Below are 11,480 nucleotides of genomic sequence, written 5' to 3' on the forward strand. Positions count from 1 at the left end.
GGGCCGAGCCGGGCCGCGCGGGGGCCGCGGAGAAGGGAAATGGGACAAGATGGCTGGAGAGACCCGAGCGGCCCGGGGACGCGGGCGGCGGGCGGAGGCCTGGCTGCGGGCACCTCGCCCTCCATTTCCCACCCGCTGCCCGGGAGCCGGTGGAGAGGCCGCGCGGCCAAGTTGGGGCCCCATCTCCGTGGGTCAGAAGCCTAGTCCGCGCGCCCCAGACTGCTCCCTGCCGCGTTCGTCCGTCCTTTTTGGAAATATGGAAGAAGCCGACTTTGAACTCGGGAGCTAGCTTTTCTCTGGCGGCCCGGGAGGATGCGGCCCCCAGGATGCACCCTCACCGCGCACCTAGGGACTGCCCGCCCCCAGAGGGCCGGAGCGCGGCCCTTTGTACCCGCCGCCAAGCTCCGCACAAGAGGGATTTGCGCTGGGCAGCGAGGCAGTGCCGGCTGGCTGGGCCCAGGCCGGCCGCGCCAGGTTAATGCAGCTTGTGGGGTACCCGGGCAGTTACCCCTCACTGTGTGTCACCGACTCCAGAATGACTCTGTTTTCTGAACCGGCTCAGGGACAGAACCTTTGAATCTGGACGTCCAGGGGATGGGGATTCTCAGCCCACCAAACTTCTGATGCTTAACTGGCCGGTGGGGACAGCCCAGTTGGGCAAGTGTCCTATCTGTGTTCAAACACCTCCACTGCTAGGAAGCCAACGCCCCCTCCTGCTGCTGAGTCCATGTTTGGGTGGCGCTGGCGGTGCGACTGCGAGCTCTGCCTTCGGATGCACTCTTCTGGAATGTTTACCCACCAGCCGGTTCTGCCCTTGGGTGCCAACAGAACTAGTCTGGTCTCTTGTCCACAGCTTTTTAAATATTTGAAGGCAGCCAGCTAATGCTGCCTGCATGCAGCCGCTCGCCTTGCTTTATGGTAGTGAAATGCATCCCCTTCCAGCTTCCTGGTGCTTTTCCTGAAGCCCGCCCTCCCCAGGCCCAGCGCTGTCCCCCCCCCCCTTCGTTCCACCCCCGACGTTGCTTGGGGCTACTGAGGTTTGTGTAGGCTGAGCCGCCTCCGTCTGGGGCTTTGAAGAGGTCACACGAGCGCCTGATTTTTCTGAACTGAATCTTGCTTGCAGACATGGAGTCCACAGCCTGCCCTCTCAATTTGACCCTGAAAGTAGAGGAAGAGGAAGAAGAGATTCGGTGCCGGGAACTGGAGGATGGCCCCACAGACATGCAGAAAGTCCGGATCTCAGAGGGCGGATGGGTGAGTGAGGAGGTGTGGGGTCCGCACACAGCTGTGGGAGCAGGCCTGAGGTGAGCCTTCTCCTGGGCACACAGAGGAAGTAAAACATAGCCCAGCCCAGGCCTGCGTTTGCATTCCTGAGAAAACAGTGCTGTGGCTTTAAAAGGCTGTGAAGAATGGAGGCGCTGGTTACCTGAGCGGCCCCGTCAGCCATGTAGCTTATCACCGTCAGGATGGGAAGTCCGAGTGGCCACCACCCAGTCTCTCTCCTGTACCCTGGATCCCCTACACCCTGCTCCATGCCAGGCACGTTGTCGACACCAACTAAATGTTAAAGAAAAAAATGACCTGACACTTGTTACGAAGGTAAGGAGGACTCTCTTCAGGACTATTGAGATAGGTGTCAAGACTGTCCCAGCAGGGGACAGGGATTGGGCCCCACACCGAATGCAGTAAGGACAAGTGGGGATTTATAGCCAGGAGGCAGAGTGGAGGGGTCAGTGAATGGAACAGTGCTAAGAGGAGACAGCAGGGATGGGGGGATTCTGGCTGACGTGACTAAACAGGATTATTGCAGAAGGCAGGTCAGGGGGATCAGATATCCAGGGTGGAGGGGTTCTTTCGAAACCGACTTAGCAGGACTCTTGCTAAAACTGGGCTGAGCAAGCTGGGGACAGGACGGGAGCCCAGAGGAGGCTTCGTGGGGAAGAGGGCTCAGAGGAGCCTGACTCGAGTCTGGGCAAGGAGAGCGTCTTTGTCACCTGCTGCTGGTTGAAGGGGACCACTTGAAGCAAGGCTTGGGCGCTGAGCTGGCATGAAGAGAGCTGCATTTCCCGCTGGCCTGGAGGGGGGATTGGAGTGGTAGGAATATGGAACACATCCACACAGAACAGTGGGAGAGGATTGGGGTGAGCTTGTAAAAATGTCAATGCAACAGATATAGATCGTTATACTTAGGTATAATTTTTCCCGGTACTTGACTTCGTGACGATTGGTTATAGTGGTCAACATTTTAAATGAGCAACAAGTTGGCATTTCTTTTCTCTGCTTAGTTTTCCTTTGCTTGTGAGCATTATCAGAGTACAAACTACTCCTTGTTCCCAGTGAGATGTGTATTCATAGAATCATGGTGCTCCCAGGTCATCCAGGCCAGTTCCCCTCCCAGTTCCACATGAGGGAACTGGGGGACAGGGAGGTATTCTGCTTTGCCCCTAGGAGACCCATGTACACTGACATTTGTTCTTAAAAAGCCTCCTGAGCTGGACCCTTTAAGTTGTATGTTTTGCAGTGTGTACGTTATACCTCGGTACTATAAAATAAAAAACATACCACCAGGCTCCGGCTCGCCTTTCTAGCGATGGAGGCTGCACTGCCCCATCTCTTCCGTGTTCTCTGCCCACCTGTCCTCAGCCCACCTTTCCTCTTCCTGGTTCTGATCCCTGCAGATCGGGAGGGAGGGGCAGGAGACAATGGTAGCTCAGAGCACCATCTCAAGGCAGTAGGAGACCGGGGCTTTGGCATCCGAGTGTGTAGGAACAGGGAGAAAAGTACAATTCAAAGTGAAGACCATTTTCCACCAGGAAAGGAGGAGCCGGAGGAGGGGGCTGGAGTGGGTGGCCTTGGTGGGTGGTACTGAGACAAGGTCCCCAGCCTTGTGGAGGTGCTGGTCTCATGAGGAAGACGGAGTTAAACTTAATTTCTAGTACAGTATTTGGGGTGTCGTTGGGGAGGTCTGCTCAAGGGGGTCGCATTCAGGCTGGACCAGTCAGGAGGCTTCCTGGAGAAGCAAGCGTGGACCTGGTCCTGAGCAGTGGACAGTTCTGCGCCCTCCCCTCCTGTGGACAGTTGGCATCTGGAGACACCTTGGGTGGTCAGGCCTCGGGGTGGGGGTCGGAGGTGGGGGAGCCTGCTGGCATGTCCTGGGTAGAGGCCCAGGATGCTGTTGAACGTCAAGTGCACAGAACAGCCCCACAACAAAGCCTTACCTGGTCCAAAATGTCAGCAGTGCCCGGTTGGAAAGCCCTGCAGAGGGCATCAAACTAGGGGAAGAAAAGAATCTGTTTCTTCAGTGTGTGTTTTTTGTAGAGAATTGTTAGCGTGATCAATGGAAACCTTTCAAACATAAGCACCGTGCAATGTATTAGGATAACGTTCCATAGGAGAATTGGAGTCCAAGTACAAGTTCAAGTAGAGAAAAGGGAACATGTATTTTGGACCGAGCGTTAGTGAGTGGAAGCAGCCACGGGGAGGGCAGTGGGGGCTTGCACTCCAGACCCCGGGAAGGCACGGGCCTCTCCCCAGAGAAGAGCTGTGGGCAGAACCGGCAGCAGAGTTGGGGTGAGAAGTGGGCCAGCCAGGAGGGTGTGGTGTGCTCCGCGGGAGTTTGAGCTGGCTCTCTCCTTAGTGGCTCTGAGGGATGCGGCTGGCTCTTCTACACATAGGAAGCCCCCGGCTCCCTGCAGCTCCTCCGTGCGGAGGAGGCCCAAGTGGCCTGAGAGAGCACAGGCTTTGGAGTCAGACTTGCTCACTTGGTGACACTGGGCACATTACTCAGCCGCTCCGTTTCCTTGCCCATGAAAGCAGGGCCGTGATCCCCGTCCCCCTATGTTATTTAGAGCTTTCAGTAAGCTAACATATCTAAACCTCTGAGAGGCAGTGCCTCCTCCCTAGTGCCGGCGTGCATGCAGCAGGCGTCCCCAGTGCCGGCGTGCATACAGCAGGCGTCCTCTCGGTGCATGGGACCAGCTTTCCCAGTGAGACCTGCAGTGTGTGACCGCTGTGGGCACTTCCGCTGGAGATCAGCTTGCTGGGCAGAGCTGGGCTGGAGGAAGGGCACCTACCCGATGAGGCCTTGATGCTCTGAGATGAAGGAGGAAGATGGGGATGGGTGAAGCCCCCCACCTGCGAGGCCGCGGAGGGCTGGCTGGGGTGGAGTCCCCCCGGGCGGCCTGACCTCTGAGTCTTGCCAGGGCTGGGCCTGGCTGCCTGCTGTTGTGCTCCGCCAGATAAAAGGCCTCTGTGGAGAGGGGAGGCCTGCGTGGCAGGGCCTGGCCACAGCCTCGCTCAGCCCCCACAGAGGGCTGCTGTGGCAGGATTTCTAAGCCGCTGCCCTGTGTGCCTGTGGAGCATAATGTGGGCTTGTGTGAAGATCCTCTGTGGGTCCGTCACAGACACGAGGAGACGAATAGGCCCCGCCTCCAGCCGCCTTCTCACGACTTCAGAGCCCCGGATATTTTTACCAGGCCCGGGCGTGCTACCTTCTACCAGTAGCGATAACCCCTCTGAAATGACAAGACAGCCAGTCCTTCGTCCCACTTTATCAGCAAAGGGAAAGGGACTATAAATAGATATGGCCTAGATCTGGAACTTCCTAGGGAGAGAAAAGGCCAGAGGGGGGTTGTTTGAAAGCCTGGGAAGCGGGAGGGGGTGCGGTGGAAAATTCCTGGCTGACTGGCTCTCCAGATTGGTGGGAAGCTCTCGGCTGATGCGTCAGTCGGTCCCTCCTGGCATTTCACACTTCGGGATTTGGGCCACTCTTACTCCAAAGTGTAGGCTTCGTTTTGTGACAGATAAAATTTAATGATCATTTGAAACTATTCCAAGTGGAGTGAGAGAAGGGACATTCAGAGAGTATTTGCCTAAATCTTCTATTCAAAACTATGTTTAAGTGATGACTGTCTGCAGGAAGTGTCCTAGGCTGAGGGAAACAGAGCGCGAGAGGCCCGCTCTGCCCTCAGCGGGCTCGTATTCTGCTGGAAGCAGCAGACAGGTGACCCAAAAAACATGCATTATAATAAGTGTCACCAGAGATTGGAGGTGGGCACACAGCCCAGGGCTGGGCGGGCTTCCCAGGGAACTGGAGGTCTCAGCTGGGTCCTGGAAGCAAGGTGGGCCAGTCCAGGAATGGGGAGATCCTGAGGCATGGGAGAACTGTGTGCGGGCAGTGGCTCCGGGAGCTGCAGTGGCCGAGCAGAGCTGGGCACAGACGTGGGGACAGTGGAGGCCTGGTCACCAAGGAGGCCACTCTGCTGTGTGTAAAGGCTGGAGGCTGGAAGTCAGACGGTGTCGGGTTCAAATCTCAACCTTGCCGGCCATGTATTGACTGTGTGACTTTGGACCAGAAACAAGGCCTCTCTGAGCCCGTTTCCTTCTTGATAAAATGTGTGTTGCTGGGAAAATAAATGGAGCAGTTCCAGGCCTTTCCAAGGAAGCGCTCCCTCCGTGCAGGGTGCTGTGGGGGTGGGGAGGGAATGAGTGGACCTCGGGAGCCAGGAGGAAAAGCCAGTATGTCTGAGTGACTGATGGCCGGACTCCTGAAGAAGCTGCAGGCTACAGACCATGAATTTTCTAAGCTGATGAAAACCATCCCATCACCCAGGCCCTCGATTCAGCTTTGGGAACAGCTTTGAAAGCAGTAATACCACGTAACCAGCCTGAAACAAATGGCCCAGTGATTTCTTACCACTGAATACCATGACCTTTGGAGTAGGATTTTTAGTGACCCAAAGAAAAAGCATAGTAAAAAGAAAAGCAAATAGTTGAATAAACAAGAGGAGGTTGGTTGGGGTAGTGTGGTTGCTTTCAGCTGCCGGTGCCCCCTTTCACTGGGGTTGATGTGTGGGGCCAGGGGAAGGCAGCCCTTGTTCTGGGGCTCCTGCTGGGGTCCAGGCAAACGAGTTTGCTCTGGTAGCTCATTACACACAGCCAGGCTCTCATTGGCCCTTCTCTTCTGCTCATCTGACCTCTTGGGCGGCCTGTCACTGGCTCCTCCTGGCTACTTTGGGTTCAGAACCCAACACTAGGGCCAGATGGAGAATGGTGCCCGGGAACCATGGAGGTCCAGGCAGAGCAGTGTTCCCATCGAGCTTACGAACCAAACCCAGCCCCGCTGAGGGTCTGTGACCGAGAGAGCAGGGCTGCACGGGCAGTTGTGGTGGGGGCCCGGGTGTGGTTGGTGTCCAGCTCTGGAGTGAGATGAGGGGTGGTCAGCCCTCCCTGCCTGTACGAGGGTCTCCCGACCTGACGATTGGTGGGTGGGGGGCGGTTTCCTTGAGGGGCTGCTCCCCTTATCTGTGAACTGAGGGGCTGGTAAGCACTCAGGGCATGGGGGGGTGTGCCTGTGTCCCGTTGTGCCTCTGGTGTCCGTGTGCAGGTGGACAGAGCGTTCCCCGGGCCAAGGCCCCTCCCCGGGAGATGAAGGTGTGCGTCGGTCTGCGTGTGCCGATTAGTCGTTGAGAAACGCCTGTTCTGTTCCAGGTGCCAGCCCTGTTTGATGAGGTGGCCATATATTTTTCCGATGAGGAGTGGGAAGTTTTGACCGAGCAGCAAAAGGCCCTCTACCGGGAAGTCATGAGGATGAATTATGAAACTGTCCTGTCCCTGGGTAAAGCTTTGTGTTCCTCTGTCTCCTGGAAGCTCTGAGCCCGGAGACTTGCTTCCATGTCTCTCCTCTCTGGTGTATCTGACATCCCTCTCTCCTGAACTTGGCCTCTGTCCCCTTAATTTTCCCTGTGTGACTTAGGCAGGGATATAAATATTGTGACCTTTCACTGAGCAGTTGTGCCATTCTCAGGACCACCCTCATCCCCCCCAGGCATTCGCATCAAAAACACAAAAAAAGTCATAACCTAAGAAATGTCACCATGGGGGCCCTCACTGTCACTCTGTCAGCCTCAGACGCCTGGAGAATCCTTGCTGCCCTTCCAGCACTGATACCCGTATGATCAGAATTACACTGTTTGGAGGGATTTCCCAGTTCACATGTACAGGTGTCAGAATGTTCGTTAGCTTGGTGGCTGCACCCCCCACTGCCCTGCTGAACACCATTCTTTTTTGCTGTTGGGACTGGCCCTCGTTAGCAGAGATCCACAAATTCCCTTGGACAGGCCTGTTTTCCATCGTGGTTGTTCTTTAAGTATCCCAGCCCCCCCCCCCAACCCCACCCCCCATCTTCCATAAATCTCCATATTGAGAGGACTGGGGTGGGGTCAGTGTGCTTTCTAAAGGACTTATTTGGGAAGTGCTTTGAGACAGTATGCACAGCAGTTACCTGTGTTACTTCCTGTGAACAGAATTCCCGTTCCCGAAGCCGGACATGATCTCTCAGCTGGAAGGGGAGGAGGAGCCTCAGAATTCTGACGGATGGCAGCTCCCAGGAGGAACCTTTGCAGGTAAACGATTAAACCGAGGCAGCGTCTGTCACCTGGGGGCTTTATGCAGCAGGCTTTTAAGTTTCCAGGTTCATTCTGGGGGGCGTGTGAGCGTGAGGCAGGGTAGATGCTGGGCTTTGGGGTTCAGAGCGCTCCTGCCCAGTCTTGACTGTGTGTCCTCAGGCAACTTTTCTCGCCTCTCTGTGCCTCCATGCCTTCCTCTGCCAGCTGTGGTGTGCAGATGAAGCAAATGGAAGCTTGTGTGGCGTTTGCTCCAGCGCACATCCTGCGTGAATGAGGCCACCTCAGTGGTGTCCCGTACACCTCTAAGGAAACACGTGTGATGAAACAGAGTTGTTCGTACCGGCCATTTCATCCTGCTAGACAGCAACACCGAGCGTAGCTCACATTTGAGTGAACAGGTCTAAGTAGCACACGGTCCTTTATCAGGAAACACGGCCAGGAAGGTAGCGTTGGATGAGGACCGCTTCCAACACCCAGAACAGTCTTGTTTACTTTCTCTCTAGGTGAGAATGTCAAATGTCATATTTCATTGATTCTGAGATATGCTGCCCCCACCATTTTAACATCTCTGAAGTTGAGAATGCCTCTTAAAATTACAGTGCATCTTGCCACTGATGGCATCGTAGTTTGGGTGAGATCTGGCCATTTCTGTGAGTCGTCTTTGGTTCCTGTGACCACCTTCCACATATACAAACACATACAAGGAACCCCAGTGCAACCACCACTTTTCTGCCTTAGAAGCTTAACTATGCGACTCAGCCTATGACACATTCCAGATTCTGTGATATTATGGTAACATGGGTTATATTTGGCTTCTCATCCACATGAAAATTATTTTGGCCCAAATATAGCCCCCAAATTACTATATGACCCCAGCGTGGTACCTCTGTTCCCACATCTGCCACTGTCTAGCTCAGCTGCCCTGATGCATCCCTTAACTTCGGTAGCGTCATCTGCAAAGAAGAACAGTGACCCTCAGTGACAGTGAGACTCACATGTGGTCATCCGTGGGGATTGGCACATGGGTGAGGATTTAGGAAATGGTACTTGTGGCTAAAGTTAATTGCCTTCAGTGAACCTCAGATTAAGGTATTCTTGCCATTTCCACCAAAAAAGTCAGGGAGTCAGCCAGACACCGTTTTACTTACTGGCATTACCTTTGCCCCTGCCTGTTTGTCTCCCAGAAAATGAGGAGCCTGACGTGAAGCCCCCAGACTGGGCAGGCCCGATGCACTCCGCCACCCCATGTCCCCAGCCGCAGCCCCTCGATGGCTTTGGCCTCCGCCTGCCGCAGGACATCGCCGAGCTGCCCGAGTGGAGCGAGGGCTACCCCTTTTACATGGCCATGGGCTTCCCGGGGTACAAGCTTGCGGCCGACGTCCTGGCCGCGAAGTTCCAGTTCAGCCGGGGCATGCGCCGCAGCTACGACGCGGGGTTCAAGTTGATGGTGGTGGAATACGCCGAGAGCACCAACAACTGCCAGGCGGCCAAACAGTTCGGAGTGCTGGAGAAGAACGTGCGGGACTGGCGCAAGGTGAAACCGCAGCTGCAGAACGCCCACGCCATGCGGCGGGCTTTCCGGGGCCCGAAGAACGGGCGCTTTGCGCTGGTGGACCAGCGGGTGGCGGAGTACGTCCGGTACATGCAGGCCAAAGGGGACCCGATCACCAGGGAGGCCATGCAGCTGAAAGCCCTCGAGATTGCCCAGGAGATGAACATTCCGGAGAAGGGGTTCAAGGCCAGCTTGGGCTGGTGTCGGAGAATGATGCGCAGGTATGACCTGTCCCTGAGGCACAAGGTGCCGGTGCCCCAGCAACTGCCCGAAGACCTGACGGAGAAGCTCGTCACCTACCAGCGCAGCGTCCTGGCGCTGCGCAGGGCGCATGACTACCACGTGGCTCAGATGGGAAATGCAGATGAGACGCCCATTTGTTTAGAGGTGCCATCAAGGGTGACTGTTGACAACCAGGGTGAAAAGCCCGTCTTGGTGAAGACGCCTGGCAGGGAGAAACTGAAGATCACAGCAATGCTCGGTGTCTTGGCCGATGGCAGGAAATTGCCTCCCTACATCATTTTAAGGGGCACGTACATCCCCCCCGGGAAGTTCCCCAGCGGGATGGAAATCCGCTGTCATCGCTATGGTTGGATGACCGAGGACTTGATGCAGGACTGGCTGGAAGTGGTATGGAGACGCAGGCCGGGCGCGGCGCCCAAGCAGCGAGGCATGCTAATCCTCAACGGCTTCCGGGGCCACGCCACCGGCTCGGTGAGGAGCTCCATGGAGAACATGAACACCGACATGGTCATCATCCCCGGGGGCCTGACCTCGCAGCTGCAGGTGCTGGATGTGGTGGTCTACAAGCCGCTGAATGACAGCGTGCGGGCCCAGTACTCCAACTGGCTTCTGGCGGGGAACCTGGCGCTGAGCCCCACCGGCAACGCCAAGAAACCGCCCCTCGGCCTCTTTCTGGAGTGGGTCATGGTCGCCTGGAATAGCATCTCGAGTGAATCCATCGTCCAAGGGTTCAAGAAGTGCCACATCTCCAGCAACTTGGAAGACGAAGACGACGTCCTGTGGGAAATTGAGAGTGAGTTGCCCGGAGGAGGGGAGCCGCCCAAAGAGTGTGACACCGAGAGCAACTGAAGGGACAGCCGAGGTAAGCCGCCAGGAGGAAACACTCGTGTCCTTGCTGAGTGAGTGACTTGTCTGTGTCCCACGAGTACCGTTTCTTGCCACTCTTTCCCTGTCTTTCCGAGGCCCCTCAGGGCCCACACTGCAGTCCTGTAGGTAACAGGCCACCAGCATTTTCTCCTCCATGTGGCACTGTTGTTGTTTGGCTCACTTCGTATTTTGCTCTGTGGCCTGGACCCAGGAGCACTTGTACATAATACGGAACATGAACAAGGAGTGAGCTGCCGGGACATTTAATCTGAGATCTGTAATGCTGAAATTACTCGGGCCTGAAGGAGCATAGTCCAGATGCTGGGTTAACAAAAAGTTTTGTCTGAAAAGCCCGCTTTTTCTTTGCCTTATCAATCGGGCTGCCCACTCGGGGCCATTGTGTGGGCCTGATCCCCTGGGAGCAACTGTGCTCGCATTTGCTGGCTGGAGGGCCGGGACGGAGGGAGAGCGCCAAGGGTGTCCTCTGGGCCTCCGATCGGTCCGGTGTGGTCAGCAGTAGCCCACTGGGAAATGAAAATAGCTTGTGCTTGCTTTTCCCTAGGAATTCAAGTGTGTTAAAACATCCCCGTATTCCCATAATGACCTTCACATGGAATGAGAAGTTATAATAATTTCAGATACCTGAAGGAAGCTATTTTTAAATGCAATCTTTGCACCAAAAAAATAATTAAACAACAGGGTGCATATCTAGGACTAGTCAGCTAAGTTTGAGGGCTGAGGATGATAGGCCTGGACTGTTGAGCCCAGTATAGAAGGGGAACGGCTTTCGATGGAGGGGGCGCGTTGGGGACTACCAGGTAGCACCAGTGGAGGGGAGACACAGAACAACTCATTTTACCTTTTCATTCTCCTTTCTCTAGCTGTCAGTGAATTTGTTCCTTCCAAACAGTGTTTAAATATGAAGAGGCCATTCCTTCTTTTACAGAGGACCTACCCTATCTTGACTACACTTTCTTTTAAGTATAATTAGGTGTTCCCCTCCTATTTTCTTTTTTCTCCAAACGAAATGAGAGTAGACGTCCTCTGCCACCCACGTCATGCTGCAGAAGTCGAAGAGTGACCTATGTCTCCGTCAAATTGCCCCTAAATCAAACTGCTCATATCGCTGAACCCCACTGTAATTGTGGGACCCCTAGAATTACATCGGAGCCAAGAAGTTCTTACTGTCATGTTCAAAATCACCAAAACTGCTGTTTTTCCTCATGTTCCCTACACTTTCACCCCCTGAATTCGGCCTCCCTTTCCTGCCAGCCATATTACTGCCTCCACTGGATATCAGACTTTGGTGTGCAGTGAGTTTTTACCCTTTTCTCATTTTACCTTTTCTTCCCACCTCCTCCCTATTAGATAATATTTTTGTGCATTTTTAATTTTCTAAGCTATTTGTTACC

General features: G+C 54.9%; 1 protein-coding gene across 2 annotated transcripts in view; it reads left to right on the top strand.

Moving 5' to 3' along the window:
- The window catches only part of POGK (pogo transposable element derived with KRAB domain), a 28,398-nt gene that overhangs the window by 14,757 nt on the left and 2,161 nt on the right, over nt 1–11,480 (top strand). Inside the window, exons 2-5 of one of the 2 annotated variants that reach the window (XM_019647295.1) lie at nt 1,124–1,254; nt 6,490–6,616; nt 7,305–7,403; nt 8,591–10,063. In XM_019647295.1, coding sequence (XP_019502840.1) covers nt 1,126–1,254; nt 6,490–6,616; nt 7,305–7,403; nt 8,591–10,050 — 1,815 coding nt within the window. In that variant the 5' untranslated portion in view covers nt 1,124–1,125 and the 3' untranslated portion in view covers nt 10,051–10,063. The other variant, XM_019647303.1, reaches the window with a different exon arrangement.

The sequence above is a fragment of the Hipposideros armiger genome, unplaced genomic scaffold, assembly GCF_001890085.2.
Source record: "Hipposideros armiger isolate ML-2016 unplaced genomic scaffold, ASM189008v1 scaffold_6, whole genome shotgun sequence".
NCBI classification, from domain to species: domain Eukaryota; kingdom Metazoa; phylum Chordata; class Mammalia; order Chiroptera; family Hipposideridae; genus Hipposideros; species Hipposideros armiger.